The sequence below is a fragment of the Marmota monax genome, unplaced genomic scaffold (genome assembly GCF_021218885.2).
Source record: "Marmota monax isolate L192 unplaced genomic scaffold, Marmota_monax_Labrador192_F-V1.1 WCK01_AAM20220418_F8-fsc00046, whole genome shotgun sequence".
NCBI classification, from domain to species: Eukaryota; Metazoa; Chordata; class Mammalia; order Rodentia; family Sciuridae; genus Marmota; species Marmota monax.
In genome coordinates this window covers 10763569-10782313 of record NW_026692486.1, presented here as the reverse complement: position 1 = coordinate 10782313, position 18745 = coordinate 10763569, and the positions used below count along the sequence as shown (strand labels likewise).

The 18745-nt window shown below is 32.4% G+C and overlaps 1 protein-coding gene across 1 annotated transcript in view; it reads left to right on the top strand.

Moving 5' to 3' along the window:
• Col24a1 (collagen type XXIV alpha 1 chain) overlaps window positions 1–18745 on the top strand; it is a 393162-nt gene that overhangs the window by 139550 nt on the left and 234867 nt on the right. The window contains exons 16-20 of the mRNA XM_046443140.2: window positions 680–733; window positions 819–863; window positions 1152–1205; window positions 1681–1734; window positions 6270–6323. Of these exons, the coding sequence (XP_046299096.1) occupies window positions 680–733; window positions 819–863; window positions 1152–1205; window positions 1681–1734; window positions 6270–6323 (261 nt within the window). The remainder of the gene's footprint in view (window positions 1–679; window positions 734–818; window positions 864–1151; window positions 1206–1680; window positions 1735–6269; window positions 6324–18745) is intronic.

The window sequence follows — 18745 nt, the reverse complement described above, 5'->3', positions numbered from 1 at the left end:
ACTTCTGTTTTTAAGGAATTGAAACATTAAGTTGAGAACCTTGATGACAGACACTCTACCTTTTATTGTTTCTTTAAAACTATAATGTTTTGCATGTATTATAATCAATAAGTATTAAGTGATGAATTAATGCTGTAAGTCCATAAAATACAATTTTGTGTCCATTGCTTTATTTATCCTTAAAAGCATTATAAATTTTCTCATTCTGCAATTTTCAAATCACAGATCAAATCATTGTAATGCCTGGCACATAGTAACAGCTCAGTGAATATTTGCTGAAATGAGCAAATTAAAATTCTAAGATAAATAAGTGAAGTATTTATTGACTACTTCCTGGGAGCATGACACTAAAATATTTCTACCTAGATGTTTCCTACTTGGAGAAATATTACAAAATGAACATCATGAACAATAAGTGGGTGTTCAAAGGAGAAAAAGATCCTTATAGGCCAGATAAGTATGAGAAGAATTAAAAAAAATAGGATGGTTTGCATGAAAGTATAAAAGATTGGTAATATTTAAAATGTACAGGGTTTAAGAGATAGTTGAAGAACAGGACACTGTGGGAGCTTAGTGAGATGAACTGCTCTGGGTTCATTAGTTTATTAATTAATTTTCCCATATTCTTTCTAATCCTAGTGAATGCTTACTGATTCCTTTTTTTTAAACTGCTTTTCAGGGCAATGTTGGTCCTGTGGGACCGATTGGACCTTCTGGAATTCCTGGCCCAATGGTATGGTTCTTTATGAATAACGGATATTTCCCTTTAATCTCTCCATGATATTAAAAGATATCACCTTTTTCTTTTTCTTTTTTAGGGTCTTTCAGGAAATAAGGGGCTACCTGGAATCAAAGGTGATAAGGTGATTTAAATATTCACATTACCATAGTGATATTTCTACACATGTCTTTTTTACCAAATCAACAGAACTTATGTTTCTAGAAGAGGTTACATATTTAGAGAAATATTGAAAGATGAATGTCACCTCATGAAATATCTCAAAATTTTTATCCATAGCATCTATACTATCAATTATATTAATTTTTCTTAGAAGGAGGAAAAATAGAGAAATTATTCTTCTATAATTAGTACTTTTTTATAATATTGCCATATTTATAATTTTTATGATTTTGTATGAATTGTACTCTAGGGTGAACAAGGCATTGCAGGGGAACCAGGAGAACCAGGATATCCTGGAGACAAGGTAACTTATATACCATTAAATTTTTTTATTTGTTTTGTTTTTTGGTACTAGGGGTTGAACTCAGAGGTGCTGAACTCAGAGGTGCTTTATCACTGAGCTCCATTGCTAGCCCTTTGTATTTTTAATTTTGAGACACGGAATCATTAAGTTGCTGAATCTGACCTCAAACTTGCCATCCTTCTGCCTCAGCCTCATAATTCACTGGGATTATAGGTGTGTACCAACGTTTCTGGTCTCAACCATTAATTTTATATAAATGTGAAAAAAACAAATTCAAAATAAAGGAGTACTTGATATTTTAATTATCTATTTTGTTAGGATATGGTATTAGTATGGTTTTAAGTCCTTGTTTGGAATTGGTTTTCTAAATTTTACTTAAAATACTCCCATGAATGTTCTTGTAGTTTACTAATAGAGATATTTGCGTTTTGTGATATAATAGTTTTCTTTTCTCTCTACTGTTCTCTTTCTTTAGGGTACTATTGGTCTGCCAGGACCACCAGGCATCAGAGGAAAGCCAGGACCTTCAGTAAGTTTTAACTTTCACCTTTGTTCTGATTAGCAGAGTGCATGTCATGGCATGAGAATTGATACTTTTGATGTTGGTAGAATATAAGAAGTAGGATATAGCTCAACAGTTTTAGAACATAGCTAAACTGAACCTTGTTCAGTTTTAGAACATAACTAATTCCTCAGGTTTTCATCTCATATTCCATAGACGCTCCAACCTTCCCTACCCTAGGCCAAAGCCAAGTTTCTTTGATCCCTAAAGATCTTGATTAAATTATTCCTTCCAATGATTTATTATAGACTACTTAACAAAACAATGGGCTTTTAAATCAGAAATTTTAAAGCACTCTAAATAAGTTTTCTGAATCAGTATCATTAAGGGAATATTTCTGGAAAAAAAAAAAGAACATGTCACATTGTTGTAAAGTGTTCTAATTCCCTGTTGTTTTTCTAACCTTCATGCATTAACTAGTTGAAAGGAAAAGACACTTTATGTTGCAGTTAACATATAGTTATATTTATAAAACTTAACATATAGTTAAATTTATAAAACTAAAATTATTTAATAATTAAACTAGAATAATTAAAGCATGAGTCAAAAAATATCTCAATATTAAAAATGATAATTGTTATAGTTAATATTTATTATTTATTATTTATAAAGTTTCAGGTGGTATTCTAAGAATTATACATCTCATTTAATACAACAATCCTGTGAAGTTGGTACTCTTATTACTCCTGTTTTATAGATTAAAGATATTGAGACACAGGGCATTAAGTAACTTTCCCAGGGTCTTATAGATAGTCACTGACCACCTGGGAAGACCTAGGTTATCAGGAATGTTACAGCCTATGCTTTAACCACTGTACCATACTATTTTAGGGCTTAATATTTTAAGATTGTTTTAATATTGATTACAACTCTATAAAGATGTAGATTATATTAATTAGAAAAATTAGAATTAAAATATACATTTAAAAATATCACTTTCCTGAGCAATTTATTGTGTTGCCTCTAACTCCACAATGTCATCTAAGGATTGTTCATTTCTCATCTCCTGAAGCACTATTTAGAAATTTAGGCACTCCCTTCTTTGTAACATCTAATTGTGACAGCATGTGTGTATGTGTATATATATGTAAATGTGTGTGTGTGTGTGTGTGTGTATTTCCATACAAAAACAAATTTTGGGATCTCTTTTTCTGATGGCATGTTGGTGGGCAACCTTTGCTTTTTTTGTTTAAATGTCTTTATTTTGTTTATTTATTTTTATGTGGTGCTGAGGATCGACTCTGGTGTCACACGTGTGAGTCAAGCGCTCCACCACTGAGCTACAACCCCAGCCCAGCAACCTTTGCTTTTACTGGTTTTTTTATCCTGGGCTTATGGCAGTCAACCCAATTAATCTTGTATCCCAGAATTGTGCCCTAGAGTCAAATCTTAGTAATTTCAAAGTGTATAAATAGGGCATGAGAATCGGTCATGAAGCTAAGTAACAAATAGCTTATGTTTTTCAAGGATGATTCTAAACAATATAATAGAATATAAAATAGAGTATGTATGAGAGATGGAGATTTGGTTTCTAGTTCTCAACTCTGACATTTGACCTGCCATGATCTTGGCATTGATTTACCATAGATCCGATTTCTCATGTTAGAATATGTATGTTTCAGAATTCCTGTAGCTCTGTGACTCTATGATATTTCTGTCTCTTAGTAATAGTGCCTACTACTATTGCTATAATCTAAAGAAAAAGTCAAAATACCTTATTTTACCTCTGTGTTGGTCAGCTTTTCATCACTTTGACCAAAATATACAAAATAACAACTTAGAGGAGGAAAATTTTATTTTGGCTTAAAGTCCCAGAGATTTGGTCGGCCAAGTCCATTGTTCTTGGTTCAAGGTGAGACAGAACATCATGTTGGAAGGCCATGGTGGAGGAGCATGACTCCATTCATGGTAACCAGGAAGCATAGAAATGGAGAAGGAAAGGACCACAGGGAAGATGAACCCTTCCAAGGCATGTCCCTGGATGAACCCTTCCAGGGCATGGCCCACCTCCTCCAGCCATACCCCTTGTGCCTGCAGTTACCACCCAGTCAGTGCATTCAAACTGGATGGACTGATTAGGTTATAGGTCTCACTATCTAATTATCTCACCTCTGAATATTCCTGCAATAACACAGGAGCTTTGGGGGACACCTCATATCCAAACCATAACAACCTTCATCATTGTCGTAATATTTTTTTCCTAAAAGAAATCACAGTAAGTGCTAATGAGGTTCTTTTAGGGCAGAGAACAAGAGATGGTAATAATTAGGATTTTACTGACTTCATACTCATTTTATACCCTTCTGTACTATTCTAAAAACATTAATAGCCAGGATTACTTTGGTAGGGAGATAATTGACAATTTTTGTTACTTTTATCAAACCTTTGAAAAATATTTACTTTCAGCTCAAAATTGGGTGGAGACTCATGATTAATATTAGTAAAATGAACTTGTCTTTGGTCTCTCACTGTATCCTTTGTATTAATACAAAAGATGTTTAACCTAGATACCTTCCCTCATTAAGGAAGGAGACTCCTACTTGATGAAGTATTGCCTATACAGAATCAGTTATTAAGAAAAAACTTCCATACCAAATTATACAAGTTAGTACCTACTAACTATCATGGAAAAAATGCTAAAGTTATATGATGTCTTTCATATTTTATATGTCCTGCTTTTGGTTTTCTTTCATCAAAGATTTTGATGTGACTGGAATTATTTTCAAGTGGATCTAAGTTATAATATGAAAGAATATTTTCTAGATATAAGAATGTCCTGATCTGGGAGGTTTGTACATTCTGGAATAAGGAAGCTTTTGTTCTTCAAGTATTCAAAAAAAAAAAAAATAGAGAAAACTACCACTCTGAAAGTGTTAGAAAATACTCTTTCCCTGAGATAGAGAAAAAAGACAATTATAACTTATTTTCCATTTTTAAATAAGAAGTCTTTGTCATTTATAAAGATGTACCTAATGTTATTCCATCTCTAAGTTACTTGAAAACTCAAGTTTTTGTGAAGGAAAGGTGACATTTACAATAAACTTGCAACTGAGGTTTTATAAAACAAAGAATTATTATTATTATAATGAATAAAATTATTCCACATAAAATTATTATTATTATAATGAATAAAATTATTCCACAATTTATGTTTTTAAATATTTGGTTGTTACTTAACTTTTCTGAAAACAATGGCTAGGCTAGTCAATTTTCCTAAATGCTTGTGAAGTTAGGGTCTGGCTGGATTTTGCCACTAGAGGTCCCCAGTGAGAACTCCATCTCTGAGAGGGATACTTGTCATTTTTAGAATTTAAGACTCCCTATGTACCGATTCTGATGAATCACAGTTTTTGTTTATTTGGAACTGAGAACTTAAATGGGTCTTTGAATGATATTTCATTACCAGACTCTGGATGTGATTGCAGTAGTCGTGTCCTCTTTTACATCCAGGTACCTTAGCACTGAGAATTGAATCAGTACATATAGGAAATTGTGCTCTGGTTCTTTAAAAATGTGTAATCTTATATTGCAACTTGTAGTTTTATGTGATCTGAAGTCCACTTAAATCAAATTTGAAGCTCAAATACAAATTTAATATGAGAAAAATAATGAATTCAATAGTTTTTCTTTCATAACTAAGGGTATCCTTAGACTACTGACCTTCCCTTTTCTGAACTTTATCTCTTGAGAGCTTTGTCAGCCTTCTCTGGTTTCAGGCTTTATACCACTTCTTTTTCCTTTCCATCCCTGATTTCACATATGAATGTCTTCTAAAATACTGAAATCAAAATCTTCAAACTTTAATTAGAGGATCACAACCATGTCGGAGTTTCAAATATCAGCCAGAAGAGGAGCAAGGATATGAAAAGAGAGATAAATGATTTTAAACTTGGTTAACGTTTAATGAATATTTATACTTTCTAAGTGCTAGGTACTGTGCTTATCACTTTACATATATTGTCTCATTTAATCCTCAAAACGACTCTATGAAAATGTCAGTAGTGTTGTTATTCCTATTTTACTGATGAGAAGACAGGTTTAGAGAGATTAAGCAACAAGGATTTCAATCCCAGTGAGTCTTAAATATTAAATCAGGACATTAAAATGGGAGAAAAGAATTTTCAGAAACAGTTTAAAGGCTTTGATTATTTAGAAAAGCAATTCTTCATCTAAAATTCCCTACCTCTTTGAGTCAAACTTTATTTTTCTAGCTCTAGGCAACACACACACACACACACACACACACACTTTTTTTCTCTTGATTTGAGCACTTAACTCATAAATTTGTATGTCTAACAGTTAAGAGTAAATATGTATTATCCATAAACATTTTACTTAAATAAATTTCACAGTGATGATAGTTACAAATTAAGACTCTGAAAAGTCATTAAAACTTTGTTGGGCATAATATATTGAATGCTATTTGTAATATACTTGTTTCCTCTTCTAGTTCCATTTATTAAGCTAACATATATATTTTGATTCTCCTCTTCCCTCTTTAGGGTCAATCAGGTGACCCAGGACCCAAAGGACCAATTGGCCCCCCAGGACCAGAGGTAAAATATTGATGGAAAGATAATGAAATTGAAACAATAATGGTGGAAATTAAATAATTGATAGAATGTGTTCTATATTATATAGTAAGCTGAAGAAAATTTTTTCTAAAGTTTAACTCTATAAAAAGTCTAGAGTAAATTGTGTTCTATTAATTCAGGAGATACCCAACAGTGATGAGTGCTCCTAAGAAAATAGTTATTAACTATCCCTTATCTTAAATTTGTGGAATCAGAAGTATTTTACATCTTTTTTTTTTCAAATTTTGGAATACTTACATATTAATAATGAGATATCTTAGGAATAGAAACCAAATCTGAACACAAAATTCGTTTTTGTTTCTTATATACTTTATACACATAGTCCAAAGATAACTTTATATACTTTTAGTTCACATGTGTTTTGACTGTGATAGGGGATCAGGTATGAATTTTCCAATTGTTGTACCATTGTTGGCTCTCAAGAAGTTTCAGATTTTGGAATATTTCATATTTTAGATTTTTATATTAGGAATGTTTGACCTATATTAGCCTCATTTTCATCCTGATCATTCCATAGCAGATGTATTTGTTCCACAAAGCCATCTATTAATAACACATACTTGTAGCGTGAAATCAAATTCTGGGACATAAATTGAAATATTAGTGCAGCATTCTTCTAATTCTTGTTATATATGCATGTCATTTGTATCTCATATTTTAGAATAAACATAATTAAGTCTGCACTACATATATCAAATTTGCTTGTATATTCTTTAAAATTTGGACTTTGGTTTTATGCTTGATATAGAACAGCTTTCTTTCTGTAAGTCGGCATAGATCGTGAGCTTCTGAGATAAAACATTTGGACTTTTTAAAATCTATTACATGAGTTAAAGCTTCTGAACCTTACCCTAGTCTTGGGTATACATACCAAAATATACACACGTGCATGCACATACATACACATCTAATTCAGACTAGTTGCAGTAGTAAAACTGAGGACATGAGTTGGCTTCAGAATAAATAAATCAGAGTAGTGTCCCAATAGTGGCAAAACAGTAGGCAATTTCAAGGATAGTTATAGACTGATGCCTTCTCCCTCTCTTTGTAAAAGATGAAATCCACTACTTATTCCATTGCTGTTTGGGGAGACTTACTAACTTCTTTAACTAATTAATGTCCTTATTTCTAATTTAAAAACACCTTCCATAATGATAGTTCAAAAATCTAAAAAACTACATTATACCTACTTTTATTGATAAAAAGGTAATAGGAAGTAAAACACAGCAGCATTTTAATGTCATCATTCTGAGATGGAGGAAATTGTCTTCAGAATAATAAAAATTTATCTCTTTCCAAGAACCTACATTCTTTCATTTTTAAGCACTTTTAATGAAAACTCTTCTTAAATAAATAACATTTGCCTGTCTTCTCATATTAAAGATACAGAATCTAATTTAACTTTATTTTAAAAGGTTATCATAATGACTGTGAATTGCTAAGTTAAACTACAATTACAAGTGGTATATGCCCTAGGAAGGACTGTGTGAATTCCTGGTTTTCTCTTGATTTTGGGCTATTTTCTTCTTTCACATAAAGCTTGATTAAGGATGTATGAACTATGTTTTCACTTGCTGCTTGGTCTTACAAACATGTTTCTTTCTTCTCTGTATCCTTTGAAATGTTAGGATCTGCCCTCAACATGTAAAACATTGTCTCCATGATTTTGTTTCTGCACTACTAATAAAAGATCTTGAGCCCCACCGTGTCAGACTATACTCTATACAATTCTTCAGCTTCACCTGTGTTTTCATAGACCTGAAGATATAATCTGTTCTCTCTCATGAATTAGTATAAGATTCTTTTGGGGAACAAGACCTAATCCAAGGAATATGACTTCTTCTAGCTCATAAAAATAGAACACAGGCAACCATACATGAGGCAATACATTTATCCCAACTTTCTCAACCTTAGGCTTTTAATAGATTTGCAGGTGCAAAAATTTAATGTAATATGTTTAATAGAAAATCAAAGCTATAAGTTTCTACTTGAATAGTGGATGAATTTTCTCAGGTAAATTATGTATTGTGCTAAATTTAGATTTTATCTTGTAGGCATTGACCAAAGTTTTCTAAGCAAGTGAATAGAAGTATGAGACTTGTGCTTCGTGAGACATATATATGATAGCCAGAAGGATAATAAAGGAGGGAGGAGAAACCAGGAAACCAGGAAAAAAAGTATATAGAAACCGAAGACCTGACTCTAAGAACTTAGAGTAGATTAGAGATACATATTAGATAATCATCTACATAGAGATTACATGAAGTAATTGTAATAGATGAAATTGTTTCAGGAAAGTTCTTGATACTAGGTATGAAAATACTATATCTGGACACTCACACCCAGAAGGCTTCAGTTTTAAGTTGGTAATAAAAGGGCAATAAAATAAATTTTGGCAACTGAAAAGCATACTCCTAAGTAATTCATGGACTGGAGAGAGAGGAAAACCAAATCACAATGGAAATTTAAAAACACATAGAACTGAATAAGTACAAATCACTGTAAAAATTTGAGTGTTGCACCTAAATCAACACTTAGAGGGAAATTTATAGACAAATTCATGAAAAGCAAGGAAGATTAAAAACAAAAATGAGTTACACTGACCATAAGTGTGGGGATTTGTTTCAAAGGGAGAATGAGGTTGAAAGACAACAAATAGGATAGGTTCTGTGTTTTTGCAAGTAGGACACTTAAGTCCCAGAATATAATATAATATGATGGAGGGAGAATCTTGAGGACTTCCATGAAAACTGAGTAGAGGAATGAGTGAGGGCTTATAAAATATTTCTGAATTGTGTTAAGGTTGAGACTTTTTTCCAAAATATGGCCAAAAATTCTTGTACATTTTATTAAAGATGGATTTTGATTTAAACTCCAAATTCCTACTGGCCATAGCAATGAAATACATCAGCTATATGATTCTCCTCTCACTTGGATAATAGCATGTTCATTGTTCAAAAGGAGGATAGCAATACATGACATTAAGTCTCTGTGATTTTCGTTTGTCAGTATAGATTGACATCATACTACCAAACTATAATTCAATAAAAGTAATTTTATTAGAAGTCAAAATTATGAAGTTTAGGTATATACTCCTATGACAGTTTTTGTTAATTAGCTGGCAATAAAATGTTTAAATTAAAATCTAAAAAATAATACAGTATTTTAGATTTAATATATTTTGAATGTAAGTTGAGGAATTAGCCTGAGTGTCATAAACTCTATGCCTTTCTTCTTTTTTATAATGAAACTATTAATAGTACCAAACTCATAAAGTTGATGTTTTATACACATTAATACATGTAAAACACTTCAGTATCTGGTTAATAGGAAGCACTTAATAAATATTAGCTACCACCATCACTGTCATCAATGTAGGGCAAAGGAACTGTCTGTACCCATGACAAGTTTCAGAAAGCCTGGTTGGTTCAAGATGAAAATCATGCCAGAGTAACTGGTGTAAATGAAATCGAAAGTTATGTATAGTGAAATTGGAAATGTATATGGGGTATATCATGTAGTACTTTGCAGAAAATAAGGAGAAACTGGATTTTGTTTTAAGTGCAGTAGGAAACCATTGAAACTTTAACATGCAGTAGTATGATCTTACTTGATTTCACTTTTAGAAGGTTATTTTTACTGTTGTGTAGATATGAGAGAATGAGGAGAAAGAGTGCTGAAAGCACTTTGAAAATAGATGATTTAAGGATATTATTTTAGTTTTCTGGGTACAACATGATAATATCTTGCAATAATGTTGTAGAAATAGAGAATGAGCTTGTTTAGAAAAATGGTAATTTCAGTTTTAGACAATAAAGCTATGTAGCTTTAGAATTATGTTTTTCTATCTTTACCATTCATTGTTATCACCTACCTGAGGAACTTAAAAAAAAATACAGATGCCCAGAGTCAATCCCAGTAGTGCTGAATCAGAATTACTTGGAGGTACGCCATGGTGGTTAACAGTAACAATAAAGAACTACATTTTAACTTTCTATTCTTTTTTTTACTTTTTTTGCACTCTTTTATTGGGCTTAAGAGTGATTAGTATATAGTGAATTCTTTTTTATTGATTTTTAAAAAAATAAATGTCAGCAGAATGCATTTCAATTCTTATTACACATATACAGCACAAATTTTCATACCTCTGGTTGTATATAAAGTATGTTGACAGCAATTCATGTCTTCATACATGTACTTTGGATAATGATGTCTATCACATTCCACTATCCTTGCTAACCCCCTGCCCCCTCCCATTCCCGCCCACCCCTCTGCCCTATCGAGAGTTCATCTATTGCTCCCATGCTTCACCTCCCTAACCCACTATGAATCAGTCTCCTTATATCAGAGAAAACATTCGGCATTTGTTTTTTTGGGATTGGCTAACTTCACTTAGCATTATCTTCTCCAATGCCATCCATTTACCTGCAAATGCCATGACTTTATTCTCTTTTATTGCTGAGTGATATTCCATTGTGTATATATGCCACATTTTAAAAATTCATTCATCTATTAAAGAGCATCTAGGTTGGTTCCACAGTTTAGCTATTGTGAATTGCGCTGGTATAAACATTGATGTGGCTGTATCCCTTAATATGCTGTTTTTTTAAGTCCTTTGGGTATAGACTGAGGAGAGGGATAGCTGGGTCAAATGGTGGTTCCATTCCCATATTTCCAAAGAATCTCCATACTGCTTTCCATATTGGCTGCACCAATTTGCAGTCCCACCAGCAATGTATGAGTGTACCTTTGGCCCCACATCCTAGCCAACACTTATTATTGTTTGTCTTCATAATAACTACCATTCTGACTGGGGTGAGATGATATCTTAGAGCAGTTTTGATTTGCATTTCTCTAATTTCTAGAGATCATGAACATTTTTTCATATATTTGTTGATTGATTGTATATCCTCTTCTGAGAATATCTGTTCATGTCGTTGGCCCATTTATTGATTGGGTTGTTTTTTTGTTTGTTTGTTTGTTTTGTCTTTTTTTTAGTGCTTAGCTTTTTGAGTTCTTTATATACCTTAGAGATTAGTGTTCTATCTGATGTGTGAGGGGTAAAAATTTGCTCCCAACATGTAGGCTCTCTATTTACCTCACAGATTGTGTCTTTTGCTGAAATGAAACTTTTTAGTTGAATCCATCCCATTTATTGATTCTTGGTTTTAATTCTTGTGCAATAAGAGTGTTATTAAGGAAGTTGGGGCCTAATCCCACATGATTAAGATTAGGGCCCACTTTTTCTTCTATTGGATGCAGAGTCTCTGGTTTAATTCCTAGGTCCCTGGTCTACTTTGAGTTGAGTTTTGTGCATGATGAGAGATAGGGGTTTAATTTCATTTTTTTTGCATCTGGATTTCCAGTTTTCCCAGCACCATTTGTTAAAGAGGCTATCTTTTCTCCAATGCATGTTTTTGGCATTTTTGTCTAATAAAAGATAACTGTAGTTATGTGGGTTAGTCTCTGTGTAACTAGTAAATGAATTCACCAAAGTAGCAGGATGTAAAATCAACACCCATAAATCAAAGGCATTTCTGTATATCATTGACAAATCCTCTGAGAATGAAATGAGGAAAACTACCCCATTTACAATAGCCTCAAAAAAAATAGTTAGGAATCAACTTAAAGAAAGAGGTGAAAGATCTATACAATGAAAACTACAGGACACTAATGAAAGAAATCAAACTTTCTATTCTTAGTAGCAGAAGGACCTTTTCCAACAGATATAAAGTGTTTTCAAACAATTAATATGTGTTTTAGGTAGCTTTTTTGCTGCTCTGATTAAAAGACCTGACAAGAACAATTTTAGAGGAGGAAAATTCTATTTGGGGCTCAGGGTTTCAGAGGTTTCAGTCTATAGAGGGAAGTCTCCTTTCCTTAGGGCTGGAGATGAGGCAGGCAAAACATCATGGTGGAATACTGTGACAGAGGGAAGCAGCTCATATGATGATCAGGAAGCAGAGGAAGACTTCACTCACCAGACACAAAATTTATACCCCAAAGGCATGCCCCAGTGACCTACCTCCTCCAACCACAGCCTATCTACCTTCAGTTAACATTCAGTTAATCCCATCAAGTGATTAATCACTGACTGGTTAAGGCTCTCAAAAACCAATCATTTCTCCTCTGAACCTTCTTACATTCTCTCATACTGTAAGTCTGGAAGAAGAAGTCATAACATTCTCCTACTATGCCTAAAATTCTCTAATTTTGTGTCTTAGTAACCTTGGGAAATTATATTACCAAAGAAGTACAGCATGGCACAGACATAGAATTCTCTAAATGTTTTTAGTATAAAATAACAAAAGAAAATCACTAATAAGCTTCGTTAGGAAATTTTTACAGTTAACATTTAATTTGTAACAGCAGCTGGAATATAGAAGAAAGAGAGTTGCATAACCCTTGGAGTACAGAGTGAATTTGACCTCATGTCAGGCTTATAATACCAATATCATAGGAAGAAGCCTGAGTTAAGAAGGTAAAAAGAGCAAACAACCAAGAAAAATAGTCTAACAGAAGGGGGAAGGAGTTAATCTGAGTTACTCCAGTGAAATATTTATATATTTTGATAAGATTTGTAGTCCTAGAATATTTTTCTTCCATTTGAATGCATGGTTGTTTATGTACAAGTACCACATTGTTTTAATACTAACAGCTTTATGGTATGTTTAATGTCTAGAAAGCCTGTAAATCCTCTTAGTTTTCTTTTTCAGTGTTTTCCTAGCCATGCTTGTGTTCTCTTTATATCTATATAAATTTTGGCATCAATCTATTTAGCTTCATTTAAAATATTATTCAATATTATTAAATAAAATACTACTAGTAAATACTATTTCATTCACTTAAACTCATATTTATAAACTAAGAAAACATTTGATATTTTTATGATGCTGAGTCATCCTCTCCAAGAACAACAAATGTTATTTGTGTTTTTCAGGAATATTTAAAATTTTTCCTCATAGATGTTTTGCATATTTCTTGTTAAATTTGTTCCTTTTTTATCTTTTCATGGCTACTTTAAGTACAGTTTCTCTGCCATTATAATTCTCCAACAGGTTTTTGTTTATGTGTGTGAATACTGTTGATTTCTCAATGCCAGTTTTACATACTACTACCTTAGTGTTTTTCCTTTAAATTAATTTTACTATTAATTTTTTAGAGTTTCCTAGGCTTGCTATCATTTTTCAAATAGAGATAATTTTATATATTCTTTCCTAATTCTAATATTTCTAACTTAATTCTCCTGAATAATTGCATTGTTCTCTAGTAGAGAGTTAAGAGAGTTGGAAGTAGTGAGCATTTTGAGCCTTCTCCTGATCTTAGTGGAAATATAGAGATTCCTCGTGAAGTAAATGCTGGAACTGAGATTAAAATATGCATATATTTTGTCGTGGTAAACATAAATCTATCAATTCCTATTTTCTTAATTTTTTTAGAAATCAGGAATGATTGATACATTTTGTTAAATAAATAAACATCTATTAATAAATATTTATAAATTTTAACAAATAAATATTTAACAAAATATATCAACCAATTCTTATTTTTTAAAAAAATAACACATATACTTATGTAGTTCCAATACCTATAATTATATATTATTTCTTTTTTTAGATCTATCATATAGTTCCAACATCTATAATTATGTTTCTCTTTATTTTTAGATCTATTTATATGACATGTTACATTAATAGGTTTTCTTTTGACCCAGCTTCAAAATATTGAATAAATTGCATTTACCCTTGGTTCCATCATCCCCTACCAAAGTGACACATTTTTACCATTGACAAACCTATATTGATAAATTATAATAGCCCAAAGTCCATACATTACATTAGGGTTCATTCTCTTTTTTACCTCGTGTAGATTTATTTTTTAATTCATTCTTGTTTGTTATCTATGACAGTAGAATGTATTTTGAATATTGTACATATAAGAAGTACAACTTCCCATTCTTCTGGTTGTACATGATATAGAATTACATTGGTTGTGTATTCATATATGAACATAGGAAAGTAAAGTCCAATTCATTTTACTGTCTTTCCTATTCCCATTACCCCAACTTTCCCTTCATTCCCCTTGTCTAATCCAAAGTACTTCTGATTTTCCCTAACCCTTCTTATTGTGATTTAGTATCCGCATATCAGAGGAAACATTCAGCCTTTGGTTCTTTGGGATCGGCTCATTTCATTTAGCTTGAGAGTCTCTAATTCTGTCCACTTACCAGCAAATGCCATAGTTTCATTTCTCTTTATGACTGAGTAGTATTCCATTGTGTAAATGTTCCACACTTTCTTTATCCATTCGTCTGTTGAAGGGCACCCAGGCTCATTCTATAGCTTAGCTATTGTGAATTGAGCTGCTATAACCATTGATGTGGCTGCATCACTATAATATGCCGATTTTAGCTGGATCAAATGGTTGTTCCATTCCAAGTTTCTGAAAAATCCCCATACTGCTTTCCACAGTGGTTGCACCAATTTGTAGTCCCATCAGCAATGTATGAGTGTGCCTTTTCCTCATATCCTCTCCAAATCTAATGTTATTTGTATTCTTTATTATTGCCATTCTGACTGGAGTGAGAAGGAATCTAGGTATAGTTTTAATTTGCATTTCTCTAACTGCTAGAGATGGTGAACATTTTTTTTCATATATTTGTGGACCTATCCTATTTCTTCTGTGAAGTGCCAGTTCAGTTCCTTGGCCCATTTATTGATTGGCTTATTTACTTTTTTGGTGTTGAGTTTTTTGAGTTCTTTATGAATCCTGGAGATTAGTGCTCAGAGGTATATGTGGTAAAGATTTTTCACCTATTCTGTAGGTTCTCTCTTCATATTGATTATTTTCTTTGCTGAGAAGAAGCCTTTTATTTTGAATCTATCCCACTCATTGATTTTTAATTTGCCTTCTTGCACTTTAGGAGTCTTGTTAAGGAAGTCAGGTTCTAAGCCGATATGATAAAGACTTGAGCCTACTTTTTTCTTCTACTAGGCACAGGGTCTCTGTTTTAGTGCCTAAGTCTTTGATCCACTTTGAGTTGAGTTTTGTACAGGGTGAGATAGAAGTTTAATTTCATTTTGCTGCATATGGATTTTCAATATTCCAAGTACAATTTGTTTAACAGGCTATCTTTTCTCCAGTGTATGTTTTTGTTGCCTTTGTGTAGTATGATATAACTATATTTATATGAGTTTGTCTCTGTGTCTTCTATTCTGTATCATAGGTCTACATGTCTATTTTGGTGCCAGTACCATGCCATTTTTGTAACTATTGCTCTGTAATATAGTTTAAGGTCTGGTATTGTAGTGCCATCTGTTTCAATATTCTTGCTAATGGTTGCTTTGGCTATTCTGGGCCTCTTATTTTTCCAAATGAATTGCATGATTGCTTTTTCTAGTGCTATGAAGAATGTCATTGGTATTTTAATAGGAATTGCATTAAATGTGTATAACACTTTTGGAAGCATGGTGGTTTTGACAATGTTAATTCTGCCTATCCAAGAACATGGGAGAGCCTTCTATTTTTTAAGGTCTTCTTCAATTTCTTTCTTTAGTGTACTGTATTTTTCATTGTAGAAGTTTTTCACCTATTTTGTTAGATTGACTCCCAAATATTTTATATTTTTGAGACTATTGTGAATGGGGTAGTTTCCCAAGTTTCTCTTTCATTTGATTTTATCACTGATGTATAGGAACACAATTGATTTATGAGTATCAATTTTATATCCTGACATTTTGCTGAGTCATTTGTTAGTTCTGGAAGTTTCATGGTGGAGTTTTTTGGGTCTTCTAGATATAGAATCATATCGTCTGCAAATGGGGACAATTTGAGTTCTTTTCCCTTTAAAATTTGGATCCCTTTAATTTCTTTCTTCTGTATAATTGCTCTGACTAGGGTTTCAAGGACAATGTTGAGTAGAAGTGGTGAAAGAGGGCACCCTTGTCTTTTCCAATTTTTAGAGGGAATTCTTTCAATTTTTCTCAATTTAGAATGATCTTGGCCTTGAGTTTAGCATATATAACTTTTGCAATGTTGAGGTATGTCCCTACTATCCCTAGTTTTTCTAGTGTTTTGAACATGAAAGGGTAGGGTGCTGCATTTTATCAAGTTATTTTTCTACATCTAGTAAGATGATCATGTGATTCTTGTCTTTTAAGTCAATTGATATGATAAATTATGTTTATTGATTTCCTTATGTTGAACCAACCTTCCATTCCTAGGATGAATCCCACTTGGTCTTGGTACACTATCTTTTAAATATGTTTTTATGCGATTTGCCAGAATTTTATTACGAATTTTTGCATCTATGTTCATCAGCAATATTGGTCTGAAGTTTTCTCTCCTTGATGTGTCTTTGTTTTTGGTATCAGGGTGATACTAGCCTCATAGAATGAGTTTAGAAGGATTCTCTCCTTTTCTGTTTCATGGAATAATTTGAGAAGTATTGGTGTTAATTCTTCTTTGAAGGTCTGGTAGAATGAGGCTGAAAATCTATCTGGTCCTAGGTTTTTCTTAGTTGGTAGGCTTTTGATGGAAATATCCATTTAATTGATTAAAATTGATCTGTTTATATTGTCTATGTCTTCCTCTTTCAGTTTAGCTAGGTCATATATCTCTAGAAATTTGTCAATGTCTTCAAGATTTTCTATTTTATTAGAGAATAAATTTTCAAAATATTTTCTGAATATCTTTAGCATTTCAGTAATGTCTGTCATATTTCCTTTTTCATCATGAATTTTAGTAATTTGAGTTTTCTCATTCTCTTCATTAGCATGGCTAAGGGTTTACCAATTTCGTTTATTTTTTCAAAAATAATTTTTTGTTTTTTCAATTTTTTGAATGATTTGTTTTGTTTCAATTTCATTGATTTCAGCTCTGATTTAATTATTTCTTGTCTTCTGTATTTGGTGTTGATTTGTTCTTCTTTTTCTAGGGCCTTGGTGATTTTCTATTCTTTTAATGAATGAGCTCAATGCTATGAACTTTCCTCTTAGACCTGCCTTCATAGTGTCTCAGAGATTTTGATATGTTATGTTGCTATTCTCACTCATCTCATTTTCATTGTTTACTCCATAATATATAGTTTCCAGGTATTGGAGTAGCTTCTGTTTTTATTTTATCATTGATTTCTAATTTCATTCCATTATGATCTGATAGAATGCAGGGTAGTATCTCTATTTATTTTTATACTTCCTAAGATTGCTTTGTGGCCTAACTTATGGTCTATTTTAGAAAAGGATTTATGTGCTGCTGAGAAAAAAGTGTATTTGCTCATTGATGGAGAAAATATTCTATATATGTGTATTAAGTCTAAATTATTGATTGTATTATTTAGTCCTAAAGTTTTTTTGTTAAGTTTTTGTTTGGAGGATATATCCAGTAGTGAGAGGGGTGTGTTAAAGTCACCCAGTATTATTGTGTTGTGGTCTATTTGACTTTCTAACTTGAGAAGAGTTTGTTTGATGAATGTAGATGCTCCGTTGTTTGAGGCATAAATATTTATGATTGTTACGTCTTGTCGATATAATCCTTTAAGGTAGTATGAAATATCCTTCTTTGTCCCTTCTGATTAAACTTTGGCTTGAAGTCCACTTTATTTGACATGAAGATAGAAACCTCTACTTGTTTACAAGATCCATGTGAGTGATATGTTTTTTCCCATCATTTCACCTTCAGTGTGGATGAATTTGCTTATGAGGTGAGTCTTTTGGAGACAGCATATTGTTGGGTCTTGTTTTTTAATCCAATCTGTTAGTCTATGTTTTTTGATTGATGAGTTTAGGCCTTTTACATTCAAAGTTATTATGGAGATATGATTTGTATTCCCAGTCATTTTGGTTTATTACTGGGTTTTTTTTAGAGAGAGAGAAAAAAAATTTAAATATTTATTTATTTCTCTTTAGTTTTTGGTGGACACAACATTTTTATTTTATTTTTTTATGTGGTGCTGAGGATGGAACCCAGCACCCCGCGCATGCCAGGTGAGCACGCTACCACTTGAGCCACATTCCCAGCCCCTATTACTGGGTTTTAATTTGAATTAGTTTCTCAAGGAAACTAAAAGGAATACTTTGATTGAGTATTCCTTTAGTGTAGTTATTCCCTTTACTGGTTTTCATTTTTATTTTTCATTTCTTATTCATGAAATACTTTGCTGAGAATGTTCTGTAGTGCATGCTTTCTAGTTGTGAATTCTTTTTTGGGGAGGGTGGGTACCAAGGATTGAACTCAGAGGCACTCAACCACTGATCTATATCCCCAGACCTATTTTTTGTATTTTATTTATAGACAGAGTCTTATTGAGTTGCTTTAATGCCTCACCATTGCTGAGACTGGCTTTGAACTCATGATCCTCCTGCCTTAGCCTCCCAAGCTATTGG